Consider the following 25965-nt stretch of genomic DNA (forward strand, 5'->3'; position numbering starts at 1 on the left):
TACATCACTGTACTGTTACTTACAAACATTAACTGATACATCCTCACAACACCCCTGCGAGGTAGGGAAGTAGTATTATCCCTAGTGTACAGATAGGGAAACCGAGGCACCAAGAGGCTAAAAATGACTTGCCCAAGATCACACAGCAAGGCATTGGTAGAGCCAAGGTAAGAATGGAGACGTCCCTTGTTCCCCACCCTGTGCTGCCCCCTCCCTACATAATGTTGCCTGTCTGGACATGGGGAACCGAAGAGGCTCCTTTGAAAAGCAATGCCCAGACTTGTTGCCTATGAATAATTTTTATTTGCCTTTAATGAATTATTTCACAGTTTTTCCCTCACACTGTACACCATGCTTTCACAGTCCATTCAGCGCTCTGTGGTGGCCCACAGCCTTCTCCTCTGGCACCAGGACAGCTCTGCAGGGGGTTCATAGGGTGCTCTGTGCTTTCATCAAGAGGATGTTTAGAAACAGTTTTCACTGACATTAGACTGGGAGCATGTGAGCTCTCACTGAAGACCAATAACACACACTGGAGAAGCAGGCAGAGGGAACTGATGGTAAAAAGGCATTTGCTGTTCCCTGTGGAATGACCAGTGGCTCTCTTGGTTTCTTAGCTCTTCCAAGCTCCAGTGATCACTCAGAGCAGGAACCCTCTGTCTCCAACTTGCCTGGTCAGGAAGTCGTTGTTCTGGGGGTTGTTTCCCTAATAGGTAATAGGCAGTCAGTTCAGGACCAGACAGGTCCCCCAGCATTGCCTACTCCAGGTGTGTGACACTGTCTGGGAACAAGGCTGGCTGTAGTTGTTGTGCTCTTTTGCCACGGGGAAGGGGTATTACCATGGTTGGCAAGCAGCCATATCCAGCGTCCAAGTCTCTTTCATTTCAAAACTGGTATTCAATGAAGAGCAAGGGAGAGTGAATGGATGAGGAGATGAGGATGAGGCAGAGCAAATGGGAAAATCCACCAAATGAGCTTCTAGGAAGGAAATGTTCCCCCTAGGGCACTTCAGCTGAAGTGGCTTCATTTTCACAAGGTTTCCTTCTCTCTCTGGGAACATCTGCTGAGCTTCATCTCTGTCAGCTGGATGTATCGTATGACATTGGTATCTGCAGGGAAAGAACACACAGAGGTATGGTGGTTACACAACTCCCTGCGGCAGACAGACAGAATACACCTTCATTCCTGGTACATCACAAGGGAGCAGCATGACTCCAGTGCTGTGTGCTGGACAGCACCAATTGGAAGGGGCACTGAACCAAAGCCGGAACCTTTGGTTTTGGAGAGCGTGGTCTGAGTTGCGCTCACCAGCCCTGTTGCTCACAGTATTGCCTCAGCTAGTTTGTACTTTCTCTCCGATTATGCTTGGTTAGCAAGTTGAACTCACACAGCTGAAACTATCCAGGTCATCCTTGCATGTATTTGTGGAATGACACACTTCTATTGGCTTCTCTTCCTGCAGTACCTGCATGCAAGCCCCTAAAGGCATTTTGTGTACAGTTATGCTCTGCCTTTTCACTCTCCCCCTCTGTTTACAGCCTATTCCACTCTTTTAACATTTTTCCATGATGAATAGAATTGGGAAGAGCATCCTTCATATTGTCTTATACCCCTTCTCTTAAATTTTCTGCTTGGATGTCCTTCCACCATTACACTCTTTCTGCAATTTCTGTCATATACTATATGCTGCGTGCTGCCTTGTCTGTCTTGTCTAATGAAGTTCCTAGAGGTACAGAGCCACTGATCCATCCTAGTAGAAAGCTGTGATATCCCAGCAGCGTGCAGCTGATAAGCTGAGCCTTCTTGTTCCTTCCAGAATTTCAGAGCATCAACACACCACACAGGCTATGTGTGGCCTCAGCCCTAAGGGAACCTGATTCACCCTGAATCACAGGTTGATCTAAATGAGTACATGTCTCCAGAAGAGCCAGTGATTCTGCAGTCATGGTCAATCCTCTCTTAAACCAAGCTGATGGAAATATCACAAGGGTAACTTCATGCACTCATGGAACCCACCAAGTGGCAAAAGCCATGTAGTACCAGAACCAAGCAAGTAAAAACACAGCCACTTTCACTTCCGTATTGATTAAAAAATGGTTCTTCGCTCAGAGCCTTGCTCTGACAGCCAACCAGGGCCAGCTTGGTCCACTGAAGTTATTAGATCCTCAGACACCAATCAGAAGTGCAATGCAGTCAAATCAGAGGACAGTCTTTTCTCCTCCTCATTCAAACTGCAATGTGTTCCACACCAGCTAGTGAAATGAGAAGTGCTTCAGCTTTCAAAATTATGAACAAATTACTGGGAACATGTCCAGCACTAGTGAGGGTGGATATTGTACCCCCCCCCCCCCCCCCCAAAGAAGTTGTGGGTGCAAAGCTTCCTTTAAAGATGAGGACATCTCTGTTGTGCCCTCTGCCAGTGCTGAATTAGTGCCAGACAGATCAGTTTTCTGCCACACAGAGCTATCCACAAACACGCCATGGGGCATCTGTGGGCCATGACCATGCTGTTGTGACTTCTCAAGTTGTCTCTGGTGAGGTGGGTCTCCCTGCTGAGTTTTCTGCAGGTTCAGGTACATCATCCTAGGCACTCCAGAGGGTGGGATTTGATGACTAAGCTCCTTGACCCATTTGGGACATTTTTAATGAGCTAAGAATTCTGCTGTTGCTTCTGTCAAACAAGATGCACCAGCATCCTGGGCTGTTTATGCATTAGGACTTCTTACCAGCCCAGCAAATTTTAAAGCAGCTTTTTAAAAAACAAAATTATGTCAGTTGTGCAGCCTCCTGGAATGAAGAAATTCAGTTGAGGTAGTCCTGAATTTTAGGCTAAAAACGAAATGACTGCAGTTGGCTGACTTGAAATGAATTCTGGGCAGTACACACAGCCTGAGCAGGGTCCTGCCGTGCTGCCTGCATTTCACTGTGACCTCTGCTCTGTGCTCTTCTAGGCTCTGATGGGCTGTGCTCTGGGTACACATCCCCACCGCTGACACGCACATTTGGAATGCCTGCCTGGTGCAGGTGAGAAGGGGTAACTGTGAGCGTGTCAGGAGATCCCATCTGCCTGAGCCCGAAGGGACCCAGCATCTCACTGAGGGGGCAGAAGGGGGCTCATAACTGGGAAAAGCTGCCAGCCTCCTTTGGCTTTCAGGTAAGGTAGGGACTGCTGATGGCACAGCTTCACTCACCTGGGACATTTCGGCATGCCTGGCAAGCCATGGGCAAAATAATTTGTAGCCCGACAGAGGGTGGGAGACGCTCCCATTGCAAGCTATTTACAGGTTTCTCAGGCTGGTTTTGGCATGTTTTACTTCCTTTGTGAGGGCCATTATTTTACTAAGGAAGAATAATGAGAGCAGCACTCTGTTTACAGGAGTGGAGCCCTGTCTTTGTCAAGTTTTTTCTACCAAATAGTATTGCACCATACTAGCTCTGCCTGCAGAAGTATTTCAAAGTTATGTGGAAATGTTAATGAGAAGACAGATCCACTGATCTCTCAGTGGAGAAAAAGTGATTCCCATTGGCTGATGTGGAAATAAGTACGAACAACTCAGAAAAGGGGTCACACCCATGCAAAGAGAAACTGCTAGAGCTCCAATGGGAATGTGTTTCCTGGCTCTTAGGACTGTGCCTGTGTCTCTCTGCAGAGTGGCCTAATGCTATTTCAAAGGTAATTTCTGCTTCTCCTGTAGGTTCAGAGCCCAGTTGCTTTTCTGCTGCACAGACACCATGGCCTGGGTTTTGTTCCCAGGATTTCTGAATAGCAGGGGTGCAGGAAGGCAGTGCCTGAGTGCAGCCGTGAGAGCACGCTGCACAGCACAGCAGAAAAAAACATCTGGTCCGGGCAGCCCACAGGATGTCTGAACGTGGGCTCCCAGTGCAGGGACAGCAGGAACCACTGTTTGACATTACCAGACCATTCCCAGCTGATGGTCTGGTCTCAATCCCAGTCAGTCCCTGCCGTGACAATGCAGCCCCAGTGGGAGAAGGCTGAACAAGGCTTGCAGCAAGGTGCATGTCTGGCTACCTATGCTGTCCCAACCTCTGGACACAGAGCACATGGAGGGTCCATGCATGCTGTACATGACTTCACTGCAGCTTCCCTCTCCCTTAGTAGGAGGGTTATACAACTATCTTGCGTTATTTCGATCTGCTTTTGTGATTTTTGTTTGGAGGTGGCACAAGAAATCAGGCCAAATCCAACTTTCCTTCACCCTGGGCAGATAGTGAATAGCCATAAGGGATCTGCTGTTCTGACAGGCCTTTAGAACACTAAACCCCTTTGCTAACTAATTCCTCTTTACCATTCAAAAGCTCTCCCATCAAAGAGAATAACTGCCAGTGTTTTGTGCCAAAAACATTCCTTATTAGAAAAAAAAAAAAGAACACACAGAACATGACTGCAATAATAACCAGTGAGCCTGGTGAAACCTCAGATAAAGGAAAACAATCACACTTCACAGATGGAGACATTTAAAGTGGAGACACTGACTTATTCTAGGTCACATAATAATTCTTGATAGTGCTGCCTAATTCCTATTACTGCATTTTAACAGCCACATCCTTTCTTACTGTACATATTCAATTCTTTCCCCATGAATGCCCTTCAAGTTTTCCATAATAATAAATAAAACAGTGGAACAACAGCCTTGAATGGTCTACAAATAACAGGAAAGAGTCTGATGCAGAACTGAAGGCCAGAATTGGGTTTTGTATACATTAAGGGCCTTTAGGGACACTTTCTGGTATGTTTTTGTAGCAAGTGGTATTTGAAGTTGTTGCTGTTGAATAAATTAGTAATTATTTCAAGAAGCAATGAGGAATACCAAATAAATAGTATCAGGAGGAGGGGGGTGGTAAGGGAGCACAGAAACATACTTAAAAAATGGAAGCTAGGCTGTTCAGCTAAAAGAAATTTTTCACATCTAAATCTAGTCAAAACTTCAAGGTTAGGATAACTTATTTTCCACTGACTACTTTTCTCTTGCATATGCTTCTCCATTTCCTGGTTCTGGCAAGGGCTGAAAGCAGAAGGGCACGCTGTAAACTAAAATAGGCTACACTGAGCTTTGAAACACATTTGCTCTGGGAGTGTGGGGTGCACAGCTGTGCTGTCAGACTGCCTGGAGCCCATGGCCAAGCACAGCAGATGGGACCAAGCACCCTTAGGGGAAGTGGAAGAGGAAGGAGATCCCAGCACACTCCCAAGCACACCCTCCCTGATGGTCCCCCAGGGCACAGCCACTGCAGGAGCCCTGCAGGGCCAGTGCCTGTAGGACATCAAGCACAGCCAGCTCCCACAGCCTCCCTTCCCTCCTCTAATTCAATGAATATCGGTTCCACCATGCTCCACCAGGACCCAGGCTTGCCTCTCTTTCCCATCCAGTTCTCCTCTCAGATTCATATGAAGAGCTGCTCTGTAGGATTTTCTTTGCACATGGCTTCCATTTTAATTTCTTGAAATTCTTTAATTTTGAGTTCTACAAAATTCCTTTCCATTTAAAACCACAGTGTTGTTTTATCTCCCTATGATTTCTGAAAAATGAAAGCATGATCTCTGCCTCACCCTCATCTCTGGCCTTTCACCCACCTTCTGAGGCTGGGCAGGTTAGCATGGAGATGGTTCCTCTGGCAAGGCTCAGTTGTTTGGATGTATAATTTCATTGCTGTCCCCAAATGAACTGTATGGTTTTGACAGATGGATGACAGATACTTAACAAGGAATTGGCTCATTTCATGGCAGAAGCTGAACCATCCTGATGAATGCTTTGTGGGTAAATGTCTGACTCTTTGATCAAAGTAGAATACTAACCCTTTATTGAGATGGCAGAAGGCTACTGAGGATAACAAATAGTCTCCTGGCATTGCTAAGGGGAAAAAGCTTTTTCTCAGAGAGTCAGAAAATGTAATGGTTGGGGTACACTCTTTCCCTGCCCTGCTTTCTTCTTCAAAAATAAGTTAGTGAGGAAAAGAGAGGCAGGATCCCCTCCACACCTCAGCATTACAGCAATACCGTCTTCTTCCAGGTCATGCTGCAGCCTTGGCAGCAGTTAATCTTTGGGCACTGTGACCTTGCTGCACTACCCACGAGTGCTTGAAGGGGAGTCCAGGCAAGGACATACAGTGAGTCATACATGCTCATTCCTGTGGAAATCAATGCAATCAAGTCAGGGACAAATGACATCTCATGGAAAGAAATACAAAAGCACTCAGTGCAAAGCCACATCCCTGCTCCCTTCCCCATACCTGTCGGCTGGCGGGATCTTGCTTCTTTCAGGTAGTAGAGGGCCTTGTTGAAGTCACCCAGGTGGTAAAATGCCACTCCCGATCGATAGAGCGCCTTGAAGTTCTCACCTTCCTTCTGCAGCACTTTGAGGCAGTACTCCTTGACCCGCTCGTAATTCACCAGCTCGGCCTGGAGCAGGCAGGCTGCAGGGCATGGGGAGGACGGCAGACAGACAGACAGACAGGCAGGAAACCATTAGTGCTGGAGTTTCCCCTGCTCTTGCAATGTGCACGGGAGAGCGGCTTAGGTGAGGGAAATGACTCAGCCCCGTGATTCAGAAAGGGATTGTTTGCCAAACCCGATTGTTCGCAATTTAAATACCAATGCTTCTATTTTTGGTATTGCAAAGCAAAGGGATTGTGTTTACTCCCGGGAGACATAGGCACGTGAAACACCGGGGGAGAGAGGGAGAACATAAACACCCCTCCACAGCTCTGGAATGCCACACAGTCTCGTGGCAGTGGCTGGCTTCATTAGTGAAATCGCTCCCCGGACTGAGCGCTAGAGCTCTGAAAAGTACAAAAAGACAGACTAACAGTTATCCGACAAGGAAAAAGGGGATAAATTGGATCAGATTTCGTATTTGGCTTAATCCTAGGCTCTTAGGTTTAAAAATAATATGTAATTGCCTTTTATCCATGAGATCCTGTACAAAGTTTTGCTGTAGGAAACGACAAGGGGTTCTGCCCTGCTGGAATGTGCTGTCAGCAAACCAGAGACACCTGGAGCTGTAGTACAGGGAACAAATGTGCTATGCTACCTGCTTTCTGCTAAGCATTGCAACACAAGTTCATTCCCAGAGATGAGTTTTGCCGACTTCCTAAAGGAAAAGGCAAACAGTAAATAAACAACATGCTGAGGGTTCTGTGTGCTGAAGGACAGTTGTTGCATAAATGTCTAGGAGCTGAAGAAAGTGCCCGTTGTGAGTTTCCTACAACTAGGAGTGAAATAAAGAGGAAAGAAGATCCCTGAGCACGCTTTGCAGCCGTGCTCATGGTTTTCTGTAGTGCCCACTCCAGTGGGGCAAACCTCATACAGGTGACCTGAGCATTAAGAATGGCTTGGGGAACACTGACAAAAACAGGAATGGTGCAGTCACAGTTCCAGGGAGCTGCAACACAAGCCCATCTAGTGCTGCAATCCAAGGCAACTTTGAGAATGACACAGTTTGGGGAAGGAAGGCAGAATGCCACTGCAAGGATCAGTTCAGAGGCTGGCAGTGTCAAGTGCCAGGGCATGGGGAGAAATTTCCCATGGCAGGTGGTGTTACTCAGTGTGTCTCTGGCAAGGAGACTCAGTGCTCCTGAAAATCCAAGTCATCACAGGTCAGGTGTCACCAATGAACAGCCAGACTTAATTTCTTGCATGGTAACTGCAGCTGAGAGGATATGATGCTGGGTCAGAAATGTGATGCACTCCTTCATCCCCTTTCTCCATACCCCTAGAGTAAGCCCCACAACCCTTTCTGTTATCACACTTTACTTCATGAGAAGGAGGCTGGCTAGATGACTTCCAGAGATTCCTTCCAACCTAAATTAGTCCAAATCCACGATCGCTTAATGTGGACAAAATACATTTCTAACCCAAGGTACACCTTCAAAACTTAAACAGCTTACTGGGAACAATCATAAACAGGCTTCTACCACCAGAGCACTGACGCTAGAGACTAATTTAACAAGGACTGCAGAAGTAGTTCCACTGCAGGTACGTTGTTTAATGACAGAGCCATTACTAACAAGAGCTGTGTCCCATTTGCTTTAATAATGGAATGTCAATATATTCTAACAGCTCCTGCCATTATGTGCATAGGTATTTTGAAAGATTCTGATTTGTATTTGATTGCCAGTTAAAAAACACATATATTTCTAAAACCTTAGTGGCATTTCCTTATCCAGAGTTTGTCCCTTCCGATTTGTCACACATTGATTTTTCTCACTCTGTTTCTAATGGAGCTTGAAATGACTGTGCCTTGTTTTTCTTTATTTTTTAAAGCTATTGAAAAGATGGCTGTGTAAATTTACTGCTGGCTTCACTGCCCTAGAAACAGGATTGCTTTGTTTATCTGCTGGCCAGTAACATGTACAGCAGTGGCAGTAGCTTTCTGCACACTGCCAATCTGAGCCAGCTTTTCACGTTCTGCCTTTCAGAGCAGCTAGGGGGTGGATTTTAGTTTCTCTGTTCATTTGCTACTTGGTATTTCCAGTGAGAGTCACAGAAATGACTCTGGGAAAAATGGCAGGTGGTCTATTCACGTATATTAACTCAGTAATTCCATACTGTACTTGCTTCACGTATTCATTGAAAAGAGAAGAAAAACTCTCCCACATCCTGCTATTTCATAAACCCAAATGGATTTCCAGATATCCAGCTGGGTTCCTTCTGTGACTCATACTCACAGTAAAGCTTCTGCAGGGCATTCCCGCTAACTGTGCACGTGGCGGGGAGAAGTCAGCACCACATGGCCAGCAGGAGAGACGTGTGTTTATCTGAACAAACAGAGCAGATGGATGTGCAGGAAGCAGTTCTGCTGGAAGAGTTGGCCACTTGGAGAGCCAGTGTTGGAAGCAGCTGTTGGAAATGAACCTGAAGGGAGTATCTCCCTTATAAATATTTAGACATGCGTGCTTCCCGTTCTTGGTGGCCTGAAATGATCTTAATCTACTGTGATCCAACAAAAATATTGAGGCTGTTAGTAATTCAGCTTTCAGAAATGGAGGAGACATGGAATTTTTGTACTTCTTACCTAATTCAGTCAGGGGAAAATTGTTTTGAAAATGTGTTGTTTTCCTAAACAGACGTGTAACTCTGGCTGGGAGTGTTTCTTTACCACATCAAACACCTTTTCACACTCCTTCTAATTTCATAATAGGCCCCCGGTGAATCCCGCTGAGGAACAGAGCTCACTCAGAGAAACCAAATCTAGAAGTTTATCCAGATCATCCTCCTGCTTTCTTGAAACTGAATGGGCTTGATCCTACACAGCACCAGCTCTAGTAACTCTCTGGTGATTAGAAGGGTGCTCGTTACTTACAGAGGCAAACTACAGTTGCCCATTCCCTGCAGGTCTTGCTGTCATTGTAATACAGCACCTGGTGATTACCTCTCCCCCACTCAGAAAGGCTGCTTACCCTGCTTCCAGCAACATGTGACAGTTATTCATCATATTTGGTTGTCGTTCTCAATTTGGCAGCTAATTCATTGTGTCAGCTTAAGCAATAAGTAATTCTTAACTTTTAAGCCTATGTATGTCACACAGTGATGAAGAATCCCCATCTGCCGTAAAAACAAAATCAAATCGAATAAAAACCATCTTGAAACTACTGGGTGTAATGTGCCTTGGGAACAGGGAGAAGGTTAATGCTATTAGCTCCAGAGGAGGGGCCCTGTCCATCACACTTCCCAACTGTCTGCTGATGTTTAAGCAAGGAAATAGAAAATTTGGCTGGTTTTTGTCACAAGAGTAATGTTAAGCCTAGATTTGTACATTTTATTTAGTGGATTCAAATATATGTCATCCAGCTCCATTTTAGAGATGCAGTACGGATCTGGTACCAGTAGATAAGTGAGCTAGTTTGTATAGCCCTATTCAGCACAAGGTTGAGCAAAACCAAGATTAAAGCACCTGTGGAGCCAAAATACATCTACACCTTTAACATTTACCAACAGCTGTGGTGAGCAATGATGGGAAGTTGTAACTAAAATCCTGGAAGTTGAGGGGTTTGGATTCTGCTTTATTCCACCCTGAAATAATTTTGAATTTCAAAGTATCTTTCAGGACATTATCTAGGCTTGACAGGTACCCGTGAGAAGGGATCCTTGACAGCTTTTCTATTTCTAAGGCTAATAACTTTAATTGTTCAGGAAACATCACTACATTTCTATACTGATTTTTGTTTAGCTTCAATTTGGTAGCCACATGTTACCTTGAAAAGCCTAGCTATCCTTGTTGTGTTGGTACTTTGAGACCCTGATCAAGTCCTTCATCTTCTCTTTATTAGCTTGTATAAAGTGGCATCTGGAATCTCTTACTAAAAAAACCCCACCTTATCTTTTCAGCTTTCCTTACTTCTATAGCTATTCTCTGAACCCTCAAAATGAAGTTCAACTGAAAGTGCTGTCAGTTAGCATCTTACTACAGAAACCTCCTCTGTGAGAATACCTCTGCAGGTTATGCAAAAAACTCAGTTTGGCCCTAACTTTTGGCTTCTAATTTTGGCTGAGCTAAAAACTAAGTCTGGGAGTAGCATGTCCAGGCTTTAACATGGACATTTTGAACAACAACATCAAGAGACTTGCTTAGTTCGGAATGTTTACCAAAGGGCAAATCTTCATTCCAGAACAATTATCCAGACACATTTTATACAGGCTAAATTCCCACTGCAGGTAAAGCTCAAGGCCTATCCATGTTACAGAACACTTAAGAGAGTGGGCTGAATTGCTGTGCAGGCAGTATTAGGGCTGTGCAAGCATCCCTACTCTGTGGCATGTTCCTTGGGCTCAGCACACTGGGATGAAAATGCCTTTGCCTTACAGGGAAACCTTGGATTGCAAGCTCATGTTTCACAAACTCCTGTTTTGTTTGCTTTCACTCAGGTAAGCTGGTTGCATTGCCTATTTTTAGGATTTTCTTGTGCCTTTCACTGAAAGAGAGAGTCATCTGCTTATAACTTTGCTGGTCTTTTGAGTTTATGACCTAAAATATATTCCATATGTGATATCCACCTTTGATATCTGCTTTTGGAAAATGTCGGACAAGACTGTTCAGGAATTTTTGAAAGAACAGGCTAGGGAAACATAGCTTATTTTCCCCTTGTTAAAGATCTCTGGTGACTGCCTCTTTGAATGCATCTCATGCCCTCTTGTTTGGCTTTGCAAACAGAAATCTGGCAGATATCCTTTGTGTCAAGCAAGTGCCTTCTGTTATCCCCAAGGTAATCTTGAGCTGACCAACTGGTAACCTTCTGAAAATAAAACCAGTAGGGTACTGCATATAGTACTCTGTAAAGGTATGCTTTAGAATCTGGTACCCAAATCCTTTGAATATTTAGTCCATCCTGGGCACAATCTGATCCAGAAAAATATTGTGATCTGAAAACTTTGAGATCATAAAAATCCTCTTTTTGGCTCACTGGTCACAGGAATAAAGAGCAGAAAGTGGAAACCAAGCTAAGAGGTGTTGCTTCAGTTATGACAGAAAGATGGAGAAGCAGAGGCACAGAAAGGGGTTTCTGGTGAAAGCAGTGTATGAGTGAGAACTGAGATCTATTGGGGAGGTGAAGTCTGGGTGGAGATGTGAAGTTAAGAGTTTGAGGCATTGTGCTAAGGACATAGTACACAGTGCAGCCAGCCTGGACACCAAGAGGAGCGTTTATAGCAGTGAAATCCAGAACAAACCAGTCTCCCTAGCTGTGTATGACAGCAGCATCTCTAATTCAGAGCAGGGATGTGACTGTGGTTAAGTGATGTGCTAGCATCTCTAGCACATCACTTAACCACAGTCACATCCCTGCTCTGAATCACCTTTTTCTATGCTGGGGTATCACCAAGGGGCACTAACCAGCACTGCTGACAGGCTGCCCTTGCAAGGAGTAGGTGTCCTGCACAAGAGTTAATGATAAGTCATGCGGTTGAACCACTCTTAGATACCTGTGCACAAAGGTCTGAATCCAAACGACCTTTCTTTTCAACCCTTAGAAGGAAAAAACAGCCTGTATTGATTTGTTTAGTTGCAATGCAGAGAGAAGTAGCTAAACTAATTACTGCTTAAACCTGAAGTGCATCTTCCCTCTTTACTGTATTTATTCTTAACTCCACCACTAGAAATTAAAAACATGCATGGATTGTTCCTCTTTAGCAAGTGCTAGTTACTCCAGCCACTACAAACTCAACCTGTATTTCACAAATTGCCAGTGTCATTCCCAGAAATAACCACAATTAAACTCTGCAAAATACTTCACTTTCGGATATGATCTCACCCTAGGTATAGCAGCCAACAGTTCACTTAAAATCTATTTAATTGCAGGAAGATGGTTCCTATTCTTGCTCTGGGGTTCTACTTTGGGAAACATGATTGATACTTTAATATAATTCCTTCAGGGTTTTATTCAGACATTTGATTAAGACCTTCATATATCATTGAACAGGCTTTATTCTCACATCTCTCTAAGGCTCAAAATAACAGGGCAGACTAAGAGAGTCCTGTATTTCAGAAGGCTTGGTGATGGTCTCCCTCAGAAAAGAGAAAACACGGTAGTGGTAAGTTCTAGTTTAAGCACTGGGGAAGAGAAATCATTGGAATAAAACAACAATAATAACAATAACAAAACCCAAATCAAACAGGAGGCAGCAGGTGGATAGGGGATGTGGAAAGAAAAAATATTTGTCTTGGATTAGACAGCAACCTTCTAACCATGCCACTAATGCATGTATCATTAATCTCTGTTTGCTGCAGACTGTGTAAATGGTGTTGACAAAAAGGACATAGAGTTTACAATGTTCACTGGAAGAATTAAAATGGATACCATTACTATATGAGACTGAAAATGTCAGTCATGTGTTAGTTGTTAGTAATTTGAATATAATTAACTTCTAAAATAAATCAGGTAACATGTGACTCACAAGATGATGCTGAAAATGTAAAGGATTATTTTAGATTTAAAGTCACCTTGGACTTAAATACTGTAATTTTAATATACAACATAAAAAGGACTGGCTACTGGAATGCATATCCAAATTTCTCTGGATTTATTGATCCTGAGTTTATAAACTGCACAGGCTACATGTACAAAGTACAGCCCAAGCTTTAACCTATGTTTTAACTTGTGTTAAATTTTCAATAGATTGGCACTAAAAGAAGCCATATAACGTGTGAATGTAAGAAGCCTGTTGTAGAGGAACTGAGAAAAGCATCCATATCTCCACAGAGCTCCATGTGTGCTGTGCCTTTCAAGAATGCAAACCAGCATTCCTCAAAAGACGATGCTTAAAATATCTATTTTTTTTTTCAGAGAAATGCTGCATGTAGTTTCCCTACTAGACTGAGACACTAATTAGGATCTGCAGTTTCCAAACAATCTCTTCCATTAAATATTTCTCTTCTTTCTCTATAGTCCAAGCTTGCAAACAAAGAGAATTTTCTGGCTTCTCACCAATAAAAAGCTAATTATAGACAGCTTGATAATGTCTGGCAATAATCTGATCAGCTGACTCCTAGTTCCCAAACAACCTTAATGGGATGAAAAGGGAATATCACAATGACAGTACAAGTTTCCAGCCAGTGGCTCTCATTTACTCCTCTCCAGGTACCAAAAAGGCCTAAACATACCCGTATGTTTCTGCTTGCAGGGAAATGGGTGGAAAATTAAAATCCAAACTGTATGACAGGTTGCCTCTCTCCATAGGGAGGGATTAATGCTAAATGAAGTGTGGATCCACAAATGTTTGTAGAGCCCAAAGTGAGCCACCTCTTCCAAACAGCCTTCCCCTTCTTCTCAACCTGACTCAATTTGTGAACAGATACCAACTGTTCCTCCCCCTCCTGCCATCCTGGCAATGCTTTCCTTCCAATACATAGCATGGTCTCTTTCAGTTCTCTGCTGCTCCTAAGTCCTTCATACCCCTTCAAGAAGAAAGATCCTGACTTCATCATTCCAATTAGCTCTTCTAGGAGAGAGACAGGCAGTAGCAGTGACTGAAGTATGCTGGTGCTTCCACTATGGTACACATTAAAAGGTATTTAGACTTTCTCAAAGGAGCTGCTGAGTCTGTGTGTCAGGCTTTTTGTGGCTGGCAGCCTACCTTAGGACTAATATGAGCTGTCAGAACAGATCAGTTAACTTCAATGTGTGATAGGATGATCACTCTTGAAGATCAAGGAAAAACAGTAGACATCTTGGCTTTTACGCTAGTCAAATTTTAGCACATTTTCTTAAGCAAGTTGAAGGAGCATAGTCTAAATGAATAGACTTAATTCTGTTAACAAAATGAAAGGCAACATTAAGTAGTTTGCACTGATGTGTCCTAGGCCCCATGGCATTTGGTATTGTCAATACAGACCTAAATGACAGACTGCAGGCTGTCTTGTCAATTTGCAGATAACTTCTACATGTGAGAAGCTAGTATCTGTTGGAAGGTAGGGGCAGAATTCCAAAGGATCCCCACAAATTGGTGGTGGTGTTCTAACAAAAACAGGATGCAATTCGATAGCAGCAAGTTAAAGGTCCTACAGATATGCAGGAAAAGACCCAACTGTGTAAGTCAAGCAGAGGAACAGGTAATTGGAAAGCAATTCTGAAAATCCACAGGAGGATTCTGACAATAACAAGTGGTCCAGAGAGGACAGGGCCTCACCAAGACAGTGAGGGAAGAGAGGCTAACCCTATTCATCCACATAAAAAGAAAAAAAGCAACTCAAATGCAAAGAAGGTTATAGCCAGGAAACTATCTGTTCTCCTTGTACTCAGAAAATAAGAAAAGGGCTTGCATTTCAGCTAGGAAAAACTCTATAGCAGTGAAAAGAGTAAACCTTTGAAAGAGACTGCTTGGGAAAATTGTGAAGGTTCATAGCTTTGCAAATACTTAAGAACAGGTTAAGCAAATGATACTTGAGATATGTCTTATCTGTACGCTTGTACCACCCATGGGTATGGATAGAAGACTCTTGACAGCTCGTCAGTCCCATTCTTGATTGTCCTGAACACTCAGAGCATGAACATCCCGGGTTGCCCTTGACAGCTGCCATTTAGTTCTAATTGCTATCAGAAGGTCCTGTTAGAGGATGTCAGAGCAACATCCTGGCCAGACACTGGGACAGGTAAGCATCTAAGAACAGCTGGCATGACTGCTAGCCTTTGCCATGTGATTATTTTCCACAATCTCATACTTGTGTAGGTTTGAAGAGCCTATTTTAAAGTGTTCATTTTTTCTGTATGATGATTCTTAAGCTACTTTAAGATAAGTCTGTGGTGCTTTTTGCTTCCTTTTTGTCACAAATTCAGTGATGTAATACTGCTGTTTTCCTTCAAAGAGCCAAGGCTTTGAGAAGCAAGGAATTTCAGCCAACTTTTCATCTGATCCCCATAGCTTCTGTTTTGTAAGAGTATTTTGGCCTACCACTTCCTGTAGTTACTAGTCCTTCAAATCAACACCAGAGGCTTACTGAAAAATCTTGGCAGTGGTAATATTAAAGCAGTACTTAAAATCTAGATTTTAAGCAAACAAGAACTATCTGAAGCCAAAATCTGCCTCTAGTTATGTACCAGCAAATCTTTATTTTATCAAAATAAAGAGCTTCACATGGAGATGATCTTCATATTGCACCTTCATTTTTCTCAGCCAGGAGAGGTAGGAGCAAAGTCCTATTAAAGCACTGACAGAGCAAGAGATTCAGTCAGGTTTTAACTACCACGACATTTTGATTCTATAAATTCTAAATTATATAATTATATAAATTCTATAAATAAATCCTATTCTATAATAGCTCCTACTGCAGCCACATTAGAAGAGATGGAAGTTCCTTCTGTTTGTTTTTGCCGAGGCTGTTATTGTTGATCTGCCAGGTTAAACACCCTAGAGGTTTCCTCCTCTATGACTGTCTAGTAATCTTTGACCTGTCTTTATCTTTTAGAATCAGTGCTCATCTAATCCAGTCTAGTCCAGTCAACTAGACATGCTTGGCCTTCAGATCTGTTCCAGTTGCTATTTATTCCACTGCCTCTTTGGTGCTATTTGCTTTTGCTCACCTTGTGTTGCTTTACTTTCTCAGTGTGGCACCTTCTCTACACTGTACGCTTTCCTCCTCTGGCCTCCTGTTGCTACTGACACCCACTGAAGGAATCTTGTCTCTTGACTTGTTTTCACAAGGAAAAAGTACACAGAATTTTACCAAAGATCAGCAACAGCAGACAACCATCTAGTAAATGTCTGGTGTTCAGCAGCAATCAACTCCAACAACTGCTATCAAATATTTATAATTCTTACTGTAATACATTAAACACTGAAATTAAGGTCTTAATGGAATTATGGTATTTTTTCAAAACCCATATGAGACAAAAAGGGCCTTCTGTAAATAGGGAAGCACTTCGGAGGACATGAGGGATTTCAAGCTGCTTTCTCTGCTGAAGAGAAATGCATCCTTTTCTCACAGTAGGTCAAACAACTGACAGCACTACTGTGAAATGCAGCTGGAACAGCATGAAGGCTTTCCAATGAAGTCACAGACAGTTGGGCATGCCATGATGGCCTCAAGCCTGGCTTACTGCAGCACACTCAGTTTGGGATGAAAGCTAGCACTTTATGCTGTACCATGAACAAGGCATGATGATGTGGCTGGATAACATCTGTGTGCCCTGTGGTGCCTCATGGTTCACCTCCCAGGACACATGAAAAAGCTGACCATAGAGTCTGCTATGCTGAGGAGTGGAGGGCAGGTAAAATTGATTGGGACTGAAATGATTTTGGATTTTCCTTGAACTCTCCCTAGCTGAAAAGAGTCATCTGGCAAGTTGGAGATGTCAAATGAGGAGGAATATTTCCTTCATTAAATTAATTACTCATTCATATGTTTTATCCAGATCCAGTGTAGCCTAAAGCTTTTCCATTTTAATGATGTTTTGAAACAGAGAGAAACCTTTATGCTTTGTGGGAGGGATGGAGAAAACAACTGACAGAATCAAAGAGGCAAATCAAAAGTTAACTGTTTTCTAACTGAAGAGAGGTATAAAACAAATTTCTCAACCTTATTTGCCTTAAAAATGCATTAAACAAACTTACTGAGAAGAGTGATTTGTCAGCAACAGTGAACTAACCCTGCCTGTGCCAGGCTGTCACCTGCCTGAGCTTTGAGAGGCCACATAGAGGCAGTTAAAGCATCACCCTGTCATGCAGCTGAGCCTCTAGTGTCCCTGCTTCTTCCCTATCTTCCATTTATACCATATTAGTTTAGTATCATTGATACATCTCTCTTCCTATCAAATTGAGCTGGCCAACAGGTTTGAAAGTTACTGAGAGGGGACTGACAGGCAGACAGCAGAAAACATATGTACTTATGACTCATTTCCTTTGGAAATCAAGCTGAAAACGAATAAACTAAAGACCAGAGGGATGATTCAGAATATTATTTGCTTGAAAAAATCAGGGTTTGAACTATGCAAAAGCATAAGCCAGTCCTCTAATAAGATGTTTGCTCTTTAATATAGGCTGTGGCAAAGTGCTTCAGGTAAAAATCTCAGATCACTCCCAAAGCCTTCATAAAGCACATCTATGTAATAATTGCTGGCTGTGGAAGAATGAGACAGGAGTGCACCTCTGATTGGGGGTGACTTCCACTCCAGTAGCAGCTGTGTTCAGGCACCAGGAACACCAAATCATTGTACTGAATCAATACAATTCTCTGTCTTGACTGTGCCTTTTGGATTAAGCTAAGGAAGCAGAAGATACAATGTAACAATTATGTAGTGAATGGGTTCTGCTGACGAGGATACTGGTCTGAAAAAAGATCACTAGTAGAATATCTCAGGAATAATTTCAGAATTATTTCAGAAGCTTGTTTAGTGCTTGTTTAGTGTTTTATTAATAGCCCTATGCCAAAGTTAGAGTGACCTACTGACTGTCAAGTTCAAAAATACTGCCAAAAGGGATGAGGATGACAATGTCATATATAAAGAACTACATGACCTGGTACACAGAAGTAAATTTATTTGCAATAGAATTTGGTGATACAAAATTTAAAACTAATTTTGCTAAAATTTTTGAGCTCGAGTTGGAAAAAAACTAAGAGGAAAAGGATGTGAATACAACAGATGATCAAAGAATGACTGAGTCACTTATGTGACATGGCCGTAGATGGGGAAATTAAAATCTTAGAGAAGTTTATTCAAAAATTCAAACCAGTTAGCAGTGGTTCTCAAGCATGAAAATGTAATATTTGCTTTTCAATTTTTATCCTATTTAATAGGGCAGTGAATGTTCTGATTAGCTATATGTCTAAGTCTTCTTTTCTAACCTTATTAGGTTCTTTAACTCCATGATACCTTCTGGCACTTTACTTCCAAGTTAATCAGACCTGGGGCTTAAAAATTATTTTGTATTAATCTATTAATTTAATTTACCACCCCACCCCATGAGCTGCCTCAGTTTGAGCTCCATCACAGTGGTTAGGGAATGTAAAAACGAAAGTCGATCCATTTGCTTTGTACTTCCAGTATAGGTGAGGATCTTACACTGCTCTGGTTTCCTTGCAACATGAACATGCTACTGTGTCTTAAGCAATTAATCGTTGCAAAGCATTTAAGAGGACAGTAATCTAGGATTTTAATTATGTTTGTATTAAAATATTAAAGTATTAAAAATATATGGTGACTAAAGGAGTTGCGGCTTAACTTTCCACCACATTGTTTGATGAAAGAATGATTGCTTCAGGTATGGTACAGAGATTCTGATTTGATCCTTTTTGAATCACTAGACAGCAAAAAAGGTGCCTTTGCAGAACAACAGCTAGGGCTGACTTAGGATGGTTTTCCAAAGCACCATAAGACACTCCTTCTCTCATTCTTTCAGCTGATCTTGCAGTTCTTCTTCTTTATGATCAGCTGGGTGGTGTGATGCTCTCCCTGGGCAGCTCCTGTTTGCTTGGATTTATTCTCTGAAAGTGTGGACAAAATAAAATCTTTCTGCCCTCTTCCTCTCTGGAAGCAGGAGTGAGCAGAGGAATGTGAATTCTCACAGCTTCTTCCCTGCAGCTGGTTGAAAGATTCTTAGATTGTCCTTTATGTCATAAAGATGCTTTTCATACCACGGTACATTTCTGGATTTCATGGTGACTGCAGGGATAACACAACACACTGGGGGTAGATGTTTGTTAGTCACATTGGTCCAGGAACAGACAAAGGAAGCATTAAAGGTCTGACAGAAATTTTCAAGTCCCAGACATGTCCTCAGTTTTTAATTTACTTCCAGGAGTAAATTTCCTCTCCCATACACTAGGGAATGTGTGGGGCAAAGGATACTCCACTGCTTGTTTTGTATTCTTGTCTCCTTCTGCTTCAGGTAGCAGTAAACAGCTTTGCTGTCTGGAGTGGAGTCTTTCAAACTGGAAAAGGCTGAAGATAAGCAGCATCCAACCAACCTGATCTGAAAGCAATCTTTACATATTAGGCTAAACTTTACAAATACATCAGATGGGTAGCAAATTTTCACCACTGACTGATTGGGTTCTACCAAGAGAGCCCTGAACGCTCTTGCTTTACTGAATAAGGTGACTTATAGCAAGAATAAGGTCACTTATACTCAAGGTAACTCATCTGAGTTTCATCAGGTAGGAAATGAGCTTTCTGTTAGATGTCTCTAATGTGGCCAGGCCAGAACAATGCCAGGGGTGTGGAAACTGACAATTGTAATCAGGGCATCAAAGGAGCTTTGGAATCAAAATTTGAGGAACACTAGTTTGGTGGCTCTTTGCTTCCTGACCCAGCTGTTTCTTTCCAGCAGCTCCCAGGCAACTGGATCGACAGCCAGATTATCAGAGTTTTGCTGTCTGCCACTCTGATATGAAAGCAGTTACTGCTGCCATCGATGAAGAACAATCTACATGACAGCCCCCTAAACTGGCAGCAAGTAAATGCAGTGGGCAGTGCTCCCACTGAAGAAAGAAAGGGAATACTGAGCAGTGGCTATAAAAGTAGTTGCTTTAGTAGGGCAGAGATTTGATCTGTGAAACACAGATGTGCTGGAGAAGGAAAAATGCTGTAGCCTTGCAAGCAACAATCAGTGTCCTAGGTCCTGAAAAGCTTATGTAGCAATGTAGGGATGGTTGTTTTCTGCACCCACGGACATGTACAGGGTTGCAGTTCCTGCCTTGTTGATGGTACATGTGAGTGAAAAAGACTGAGATATCACCATAAGCAGGACCTTGAGACACAGGACTTGTCAGGCAATTATGTTTTTCTGGAAAACATCCACAACTACTAAAGGTGCAAACAGCATGGGATTGCTTTTTTCCCCCACACTTCTGGTGGGAAACTATTGCAGAACTATTCAGTGATGGTGATTTACACTGCCTAAGGCTTTCAAGTTAAGTATGTGCTACTGTGATGGACAGAGTTGTGGTCATGGCCACACAGGACAAGCATGTGTTAGAATTCATGTCCCTGATTGGAAGAGTTGGTAATTTTATCAAGGTGAGTGACACATCATGTAAAGATAGGGAATAGAGTCTCATGCTTGCACACATACAGTCTATTGTAGAAAGTCACACAAAAACAGGTGACCAGCACCAACTGACTGGCTTCTTATAAATGTCACGTCACCCATCAAGGGGATAAGAGGACCTCATTGGCATAACGGAGATGGGGGGTGTCTGGGAAGGAACAAAGCTTTGTGTGGCTGGTCAAAAAGTCTGACATAGCTGTGTTGCAACTGGGACAGCAAGTAAAGGAATTCAAAGGGTAGAGGCACGGACTGTGCAAGCAGCCCCGCCTTCTGTGCTGAGATGTATAATGGGAGAACTGGGTACACGGGACAAAGGCAAGGAGAAAGCAGATGGTGCTATCCAGCCTATGAGCCTCAAGGCAACGGCGTGTCAAGAATTTTGGGAAGTGGGGAAAATGGAGCAGATTTTGAAGTTAAGATCAGTTATTGCCTATGCATAGTAACAGCTGACTTCTGGCATGTCAAGCTTTGACAACCAAACACCACTGCTCCCAGCTGCCACTTCTGCCATAGGTTATCAGAGAAAAAAAATGACTGTGCCTAAACCATTTCCATGAACTGTCTTAGTGCTGTTTCTGGCAGTGTCCTAAACTCCAAATGGCTATCCTGAGATGGATTTTTCTGCTCCAGCCTCACATTCAGTGGTTACCATTTTCAGCTGCCTAGGCAACTACTAGGCACTACTACCACCTCTCAGCTTCACTCAAGTAAGTGTGCCCCAGCTGGATTTATGTTCAGCAATTCCAGCAAAGCTTCCACAAACTGCACTGACTCTACAATTTTTGTTAGAGAGAACAGAATAGTAGTACTCCATGCCACCACAAGATTTACCTGCATTCATCCATCAGTGTCCTGAGCCTACTGTTTCCCATCCAAGATGCAGTGCAGAAATGAACAAAAGGAGAGAGATTCCTTAGCAGCCATTAGTAACATCTTTCTAGTTAATGATAGTTAATTCTGACTTTTTTCCAAAGCATTTTTAACCCTCAATATTAGTCACTGGTGTGGTCATCTGAGTAAACTGAAACCAGAATTAATAGCAGTTGTCTTCCTTCTCTATCAATTTTTCATCCATGAAGCAAGAGAACAAATAAATAGCCAGTAATTTTTCTCAAAAGTTTATTAAGTATTTTCTCCCTTTCTTCATTTTTTTTCTTCTATTCCACAGTCCTTTGTATGTTACTTTCTGAGACACAACACAATGTCAAGAAGCTGGCAACATTTAGACCTCCCCTTTATTTACACGGTTTACTTTTGTTGTTCCTTTCCTCACAGCAGCTCCTTTACCATCCTAAAATCCTAATGTGCGAACTCCTGATGATCCTCCATTCTTGGAATATCTGTTGCAATGCCAGAGGACAGTGACAAGGAACTTGGGATGTGCTGCTGAACTGATAAGCAGTTCTAAGAGAAAGGCTGGAGAAAGAGGCCTGGAGCTGGGTTAGACATTTCTGGGCGTAAGCCCAAGTGAACAGCAAGAAGAGAAGGATGTTCCACCTGCTGAACCATTCAGAAGTGGCCCAGCTCACAGAAAAGGTGGTAACTATGGAGCTCGTCGGTATATTTGCCAATTGACTGGGACCCAGCTTTAACACCAGGTTTTACTGAACCAGCGGAACCATCTTCAGCACAGCACTGATGGAAACCTGTGGAGGTGTAAGAGGCTGTGACTCATTGCATAACTCCTGCTGAAGGAAACTCTTGGACAACATTTCAGAAGAGGATGGAGTAAAGCTGGAAAGATGTGATACTACAGAACTCAGAAAACAGCAGCTTTCTCATGGTGGAAAACAAGCAGTAATCTTAGGTAAACAAATTAACCACTCTGTTCTTGGAGAGCTTTGTGATTTTCAGTATCTCCTGCTTCATCTCCCATAGCAAGCCGTAGCTAAACTTTGAGGGATATCTCAGGTCATCAAGACTGCTGCTCCTCTGGACAGTCAGGCCAGGGGATATATACCTTCTCAGTTCTCTGTTTCAGGCAAATGCTGACAAGGTCAGCTGAGATAGGCTTCTCCTCATGCAAAGGGAATTAAACTTGTGGTAGAAGTGGCTGCAAAAAAACCTGCAACCCACAGAGCCTTAAGTTTTGAAAAGGCTTGGAATGAATAGTGACATATAGGGAGAAAAACACATCTTCTGCTTTAGCAAGAGATGGTCTCAGCATGTATCACTTAAACCAAGGTTGGTGGCAGCTTGCTATCCTTTCTCTTCCCTCCCTCATGCCCCCCCAGCATCTGGATGTATTTCCAGACCACCCTTTCAATGCACAATAAACTCTGTGAACAGGGGAGATCTTTGTTATCCTAAATAAAAAGGAATAGGTGAATACTGAGTATTTCTAAAGAGCAATTCATGACAATAGCTTTAAATTCTATATCTTTCTTAAATACATGTCAGAGTTTGGGCCTATCACTAAAAAAACCACACACAGTCATTGGTGTTTATTCTCTGCTGCAGTTGCCCCTCCCTAGAGCAGTAATTGCATCAATCCTGTAAAACAAGGAGTTTCCAAGCATTTCAGGCTGGTCAGATGTATCTAAAACAAGAGTGTCAGGAAACACCCGCTGCCAAAAAGTGAAAATGCAGACCACATCCTGCTGCTCTGTTTGCTGCTGCCCCTCTTTCCCACTGTATGGCATGCTTGTAGAGGGTGTTTTTGTTGATGCAGTACATTTAAAAAAAAATCACATCAAGCAACAATCCAAGACTGCTTTAACACCCACAGCACCATGTGTCCTGGTAGAGTCTGTACTTGCTAACGGCTATATACTTGGATGGGCTTTTAGCAGAAACTCCTTTTGACGTCTCCTAGTGGGTGGTCAGTGGAAAGTTTTACCAGCTTTTCTCGAGCTTAGTTACATTTTTACTTGGATTACGTATTATAAGTATTTGTATTTGGATTTCTCACTGGAACTACTCACAGAAGACCACGCAACTGACGGTAATTGGAAGTAGTACCTACACCCCAGCTTGAGGATGCTAGAAGGTTCCTGTGCTGCTGGACGTGTCATGTTCTGTGGGACTGTCACTATGAGCTTCACATAGCCATTGGAATGGTACCAGTGCAAATTTTCTGCCAGTGTAAGAAGCCAAACATCATTTTCCAGACTGAGATGTATCTAGGAGAGCTAAATTTTTAATACGCTGTCCAGGCATTTGTGCTTTTCTGCCAAGACTCCTGTAGTAAACTACAGGTACCTGAATGGGAATATAAAGACTCTATATCTATTTTACATTCATGTAATTAACAGCTTTACAGTACTTCCAGGAGGTCAAAAATGCAGATGGGTACACTGAAGTTTACAAAAGATTTGGTGAAGATAATACAGCTGGTTTGCAGAGAGAGGGAGGATTAGCAACCAGATCCCCCAGTGCCACTCGTCATCCCCAGATCTCTCTCTGGTTCCGTTTCTCCTGCCAGAATTAGCTCTAGAATTTCTGCATGCTTAGGAAAATCAACAGAGGTTTGCTTATCACACTGCAACATTCCCTCACCAGAAAAGCTTAGAACTATGCTTACCCTTAGCATTTTGCTGCTTTGGAATGACTAGGACTTGTTTCTCTCTGCAGAGTAGACATAGTGCTTTTAATCCTGTAAACTTTTAGGCAGTAATGGTGGCATAAAATAATCATTGCATTTAATGGTTGCATTTGTAGTTGATAAATGACCCCCATCTGCATGCAGTACGTAAAGCATTTGAGCTTCTAGATCAGATATGCTGTATGAGCGGAAAGGAGATCAAGACCTGAGGTGTATTTGGCCAGTTCACTTTTCCACAAGCATTCTTTGTACATCTATCTGTTTTTTAAAACATAAACCACTAGCTTGTAGAAAACTCAGCTGAATGCACCATAAAGATGAGATTGTGGTCCCTGTTCTTTATTTTTCAACAGGGCTGAGAGAGGCAAAAAGAGGTCAAATGACTTCCTCAAGGTCAGAGACGGCCAGTGAGTCATAAAGAAAGGACTGTTTGCGTTACAACCCTGCATTCATTCCGCAAGGCTCTCCGCTGCTGGTAAGGCTTTTGTCTTTGCCTACCCTAGCAATTTCTGGGAGCCTTGGCCATGCTGCTGCTCTTGCCTCTGGTGACATTCATCAGAATGACTTGTGGTAAAATGATGGGGTATTGGCAGGCCCATGCAAGAATGCAGCAGCACAGTTGTGAAGGGCAGTCCCTTTAAGGCAAAGTCTTGGAGCTTAAAATGAAGCCCAGCTAGCAGCTTAGTGAAAGAAACATGAGCAACTCTGCCAATGGCAAGTTCTGAAAATCCTTGGCTGATTTAAAATAGTAATTTAAAAAAAATCACAAGAACTTAAGACCAGCAGATCTGGGATCCTTTGAAATGGGCTAAATAATTTAGGCTGTGGATGTGCCACGCAGCTCTACAACAGCAGACCTTGAAAAACACACCAAATATTGGGGGGCTTTTAATAAATATGTGAGCTGGCCACCCCATCTTATAGAAGAATTGCCTGTTGAAGGTGCTCTACAAAACAAGTGGACCTAAACAAGAATCTGTGTGCACATCTCTGCCTAAATTTACCTTCAGCAGGCAACGACAGGCACTGAAAACCGTTTAGTATTTGCCCACATGTGCCTACTCATGCAATTGGTCAGATTTAAAAAAAAAAACAAACTAACAACGCCAGCCTTTACCCATGAGATCACACAAAATCCCCTCTGGGTTTATTTCTCACCTATGTGTATATTTACCTATAGTTGCTGCTCTCCTCTAACTCTCATGCTGCATCTAAACAAGTCAATGTGTGTGTGCATCTGTAGCTGTGATGCAAAGCATCTCTGACAGGTGGATGTGTGGTGCCCACATGAAAAACGACAGTGTAAAAGCAAGGTGGGCTTCTCAAATGCCAGGCTTAGAGAGTCAGCGGAGGTGCTAAAAGAACTTGATAATAAGGACACTCAGATGACAGCTGATAATGCTGTCGGCTATACTTCAGAGCTAAGTGAAAAGCTGCCTTCTCCAGAGTTAACATGTACTGCTGTTATGCTTTCTGCACTATGCACATTTATTTATTTTAGAAACAGCTCTAGGCAGCCAGCAGTGCTCAGAAGCAAAACTCCCTGCATCTTCTCTGCTCCCCATGTCAAGTAACACTGATTTCAGCTGTAACAGTACATGCTGGTGCCTCTGCTAGAGCTCACAGTGTAAGGAAACTGGTGTCTTCTGCTGCATCACACTTAGAAAATGAAGTTTCACTGCTGCACGTCTTGAAGCTGCTATTAGAAAAATATAGTTATTGTTACATTTCTGGGGAAACTCCCTTTCCTCTCTTCCTTTCTCTTTCAACATGAATTCACTGACCCTCCTGCTAGAGTGGGAGCTCTGTGACTGGGCTAGGAATAAAAACACTGCAATTCCAGTTTAACAGCATACTCCCCTCTCCAGCATGCAGGGAATTTCTTTAAAATTGCTTGCAGATAGCTCAGCAGACACACAAAAAGCTA

At 42.8% G+C, this 25965-nt stretch overlaps 1 protein-coding gene across 1 annotated transcript in view; it reads right to left on the minus strand.

The window, feature by feature from the left end:
- Window positions 1-283: 283 nt before the first annotated feature.
- TTC9 (tetratricopeptide repeat domain 9) overlaps window positions 284-25965 on the minus strand; it is a 28329-nt gene continuing 2647 nt past the window's right edge. The window contains exons 3-4 of the mRNA XM_041399925.1: window positions 6250-6432; window positions 284-1109 (exon numbers count right to left, since the gene is read on the minus strand). Of these exons, the coding sequence (XP_041255859.1) occupies window positions 1030-1109; window positions 6250-6432 (263 nt within the window). The 3' untranslated portion in view covers window positions 284-1029. The remainder of the gene's footprint in view (window positions 1110-6249; window positions 6433-25965) is intronic.

This window comes from Onychostruthus taczanowskii, unplaced genomic scaffold (assembly GCF_017590055.1).
Source record: "Onychostruthus taczanowskii isolate IOZ18803 unplaced genomic scaffold, ASM1759005v1 scaffold1, whole genome shotgun sequence".
Lineage (NCBI taxonomy): Eukaryota > Metazoa > Chordata > Aves > Passeriformes > Passeridae > Onychostruthus > Onychostruthus taczanowskii.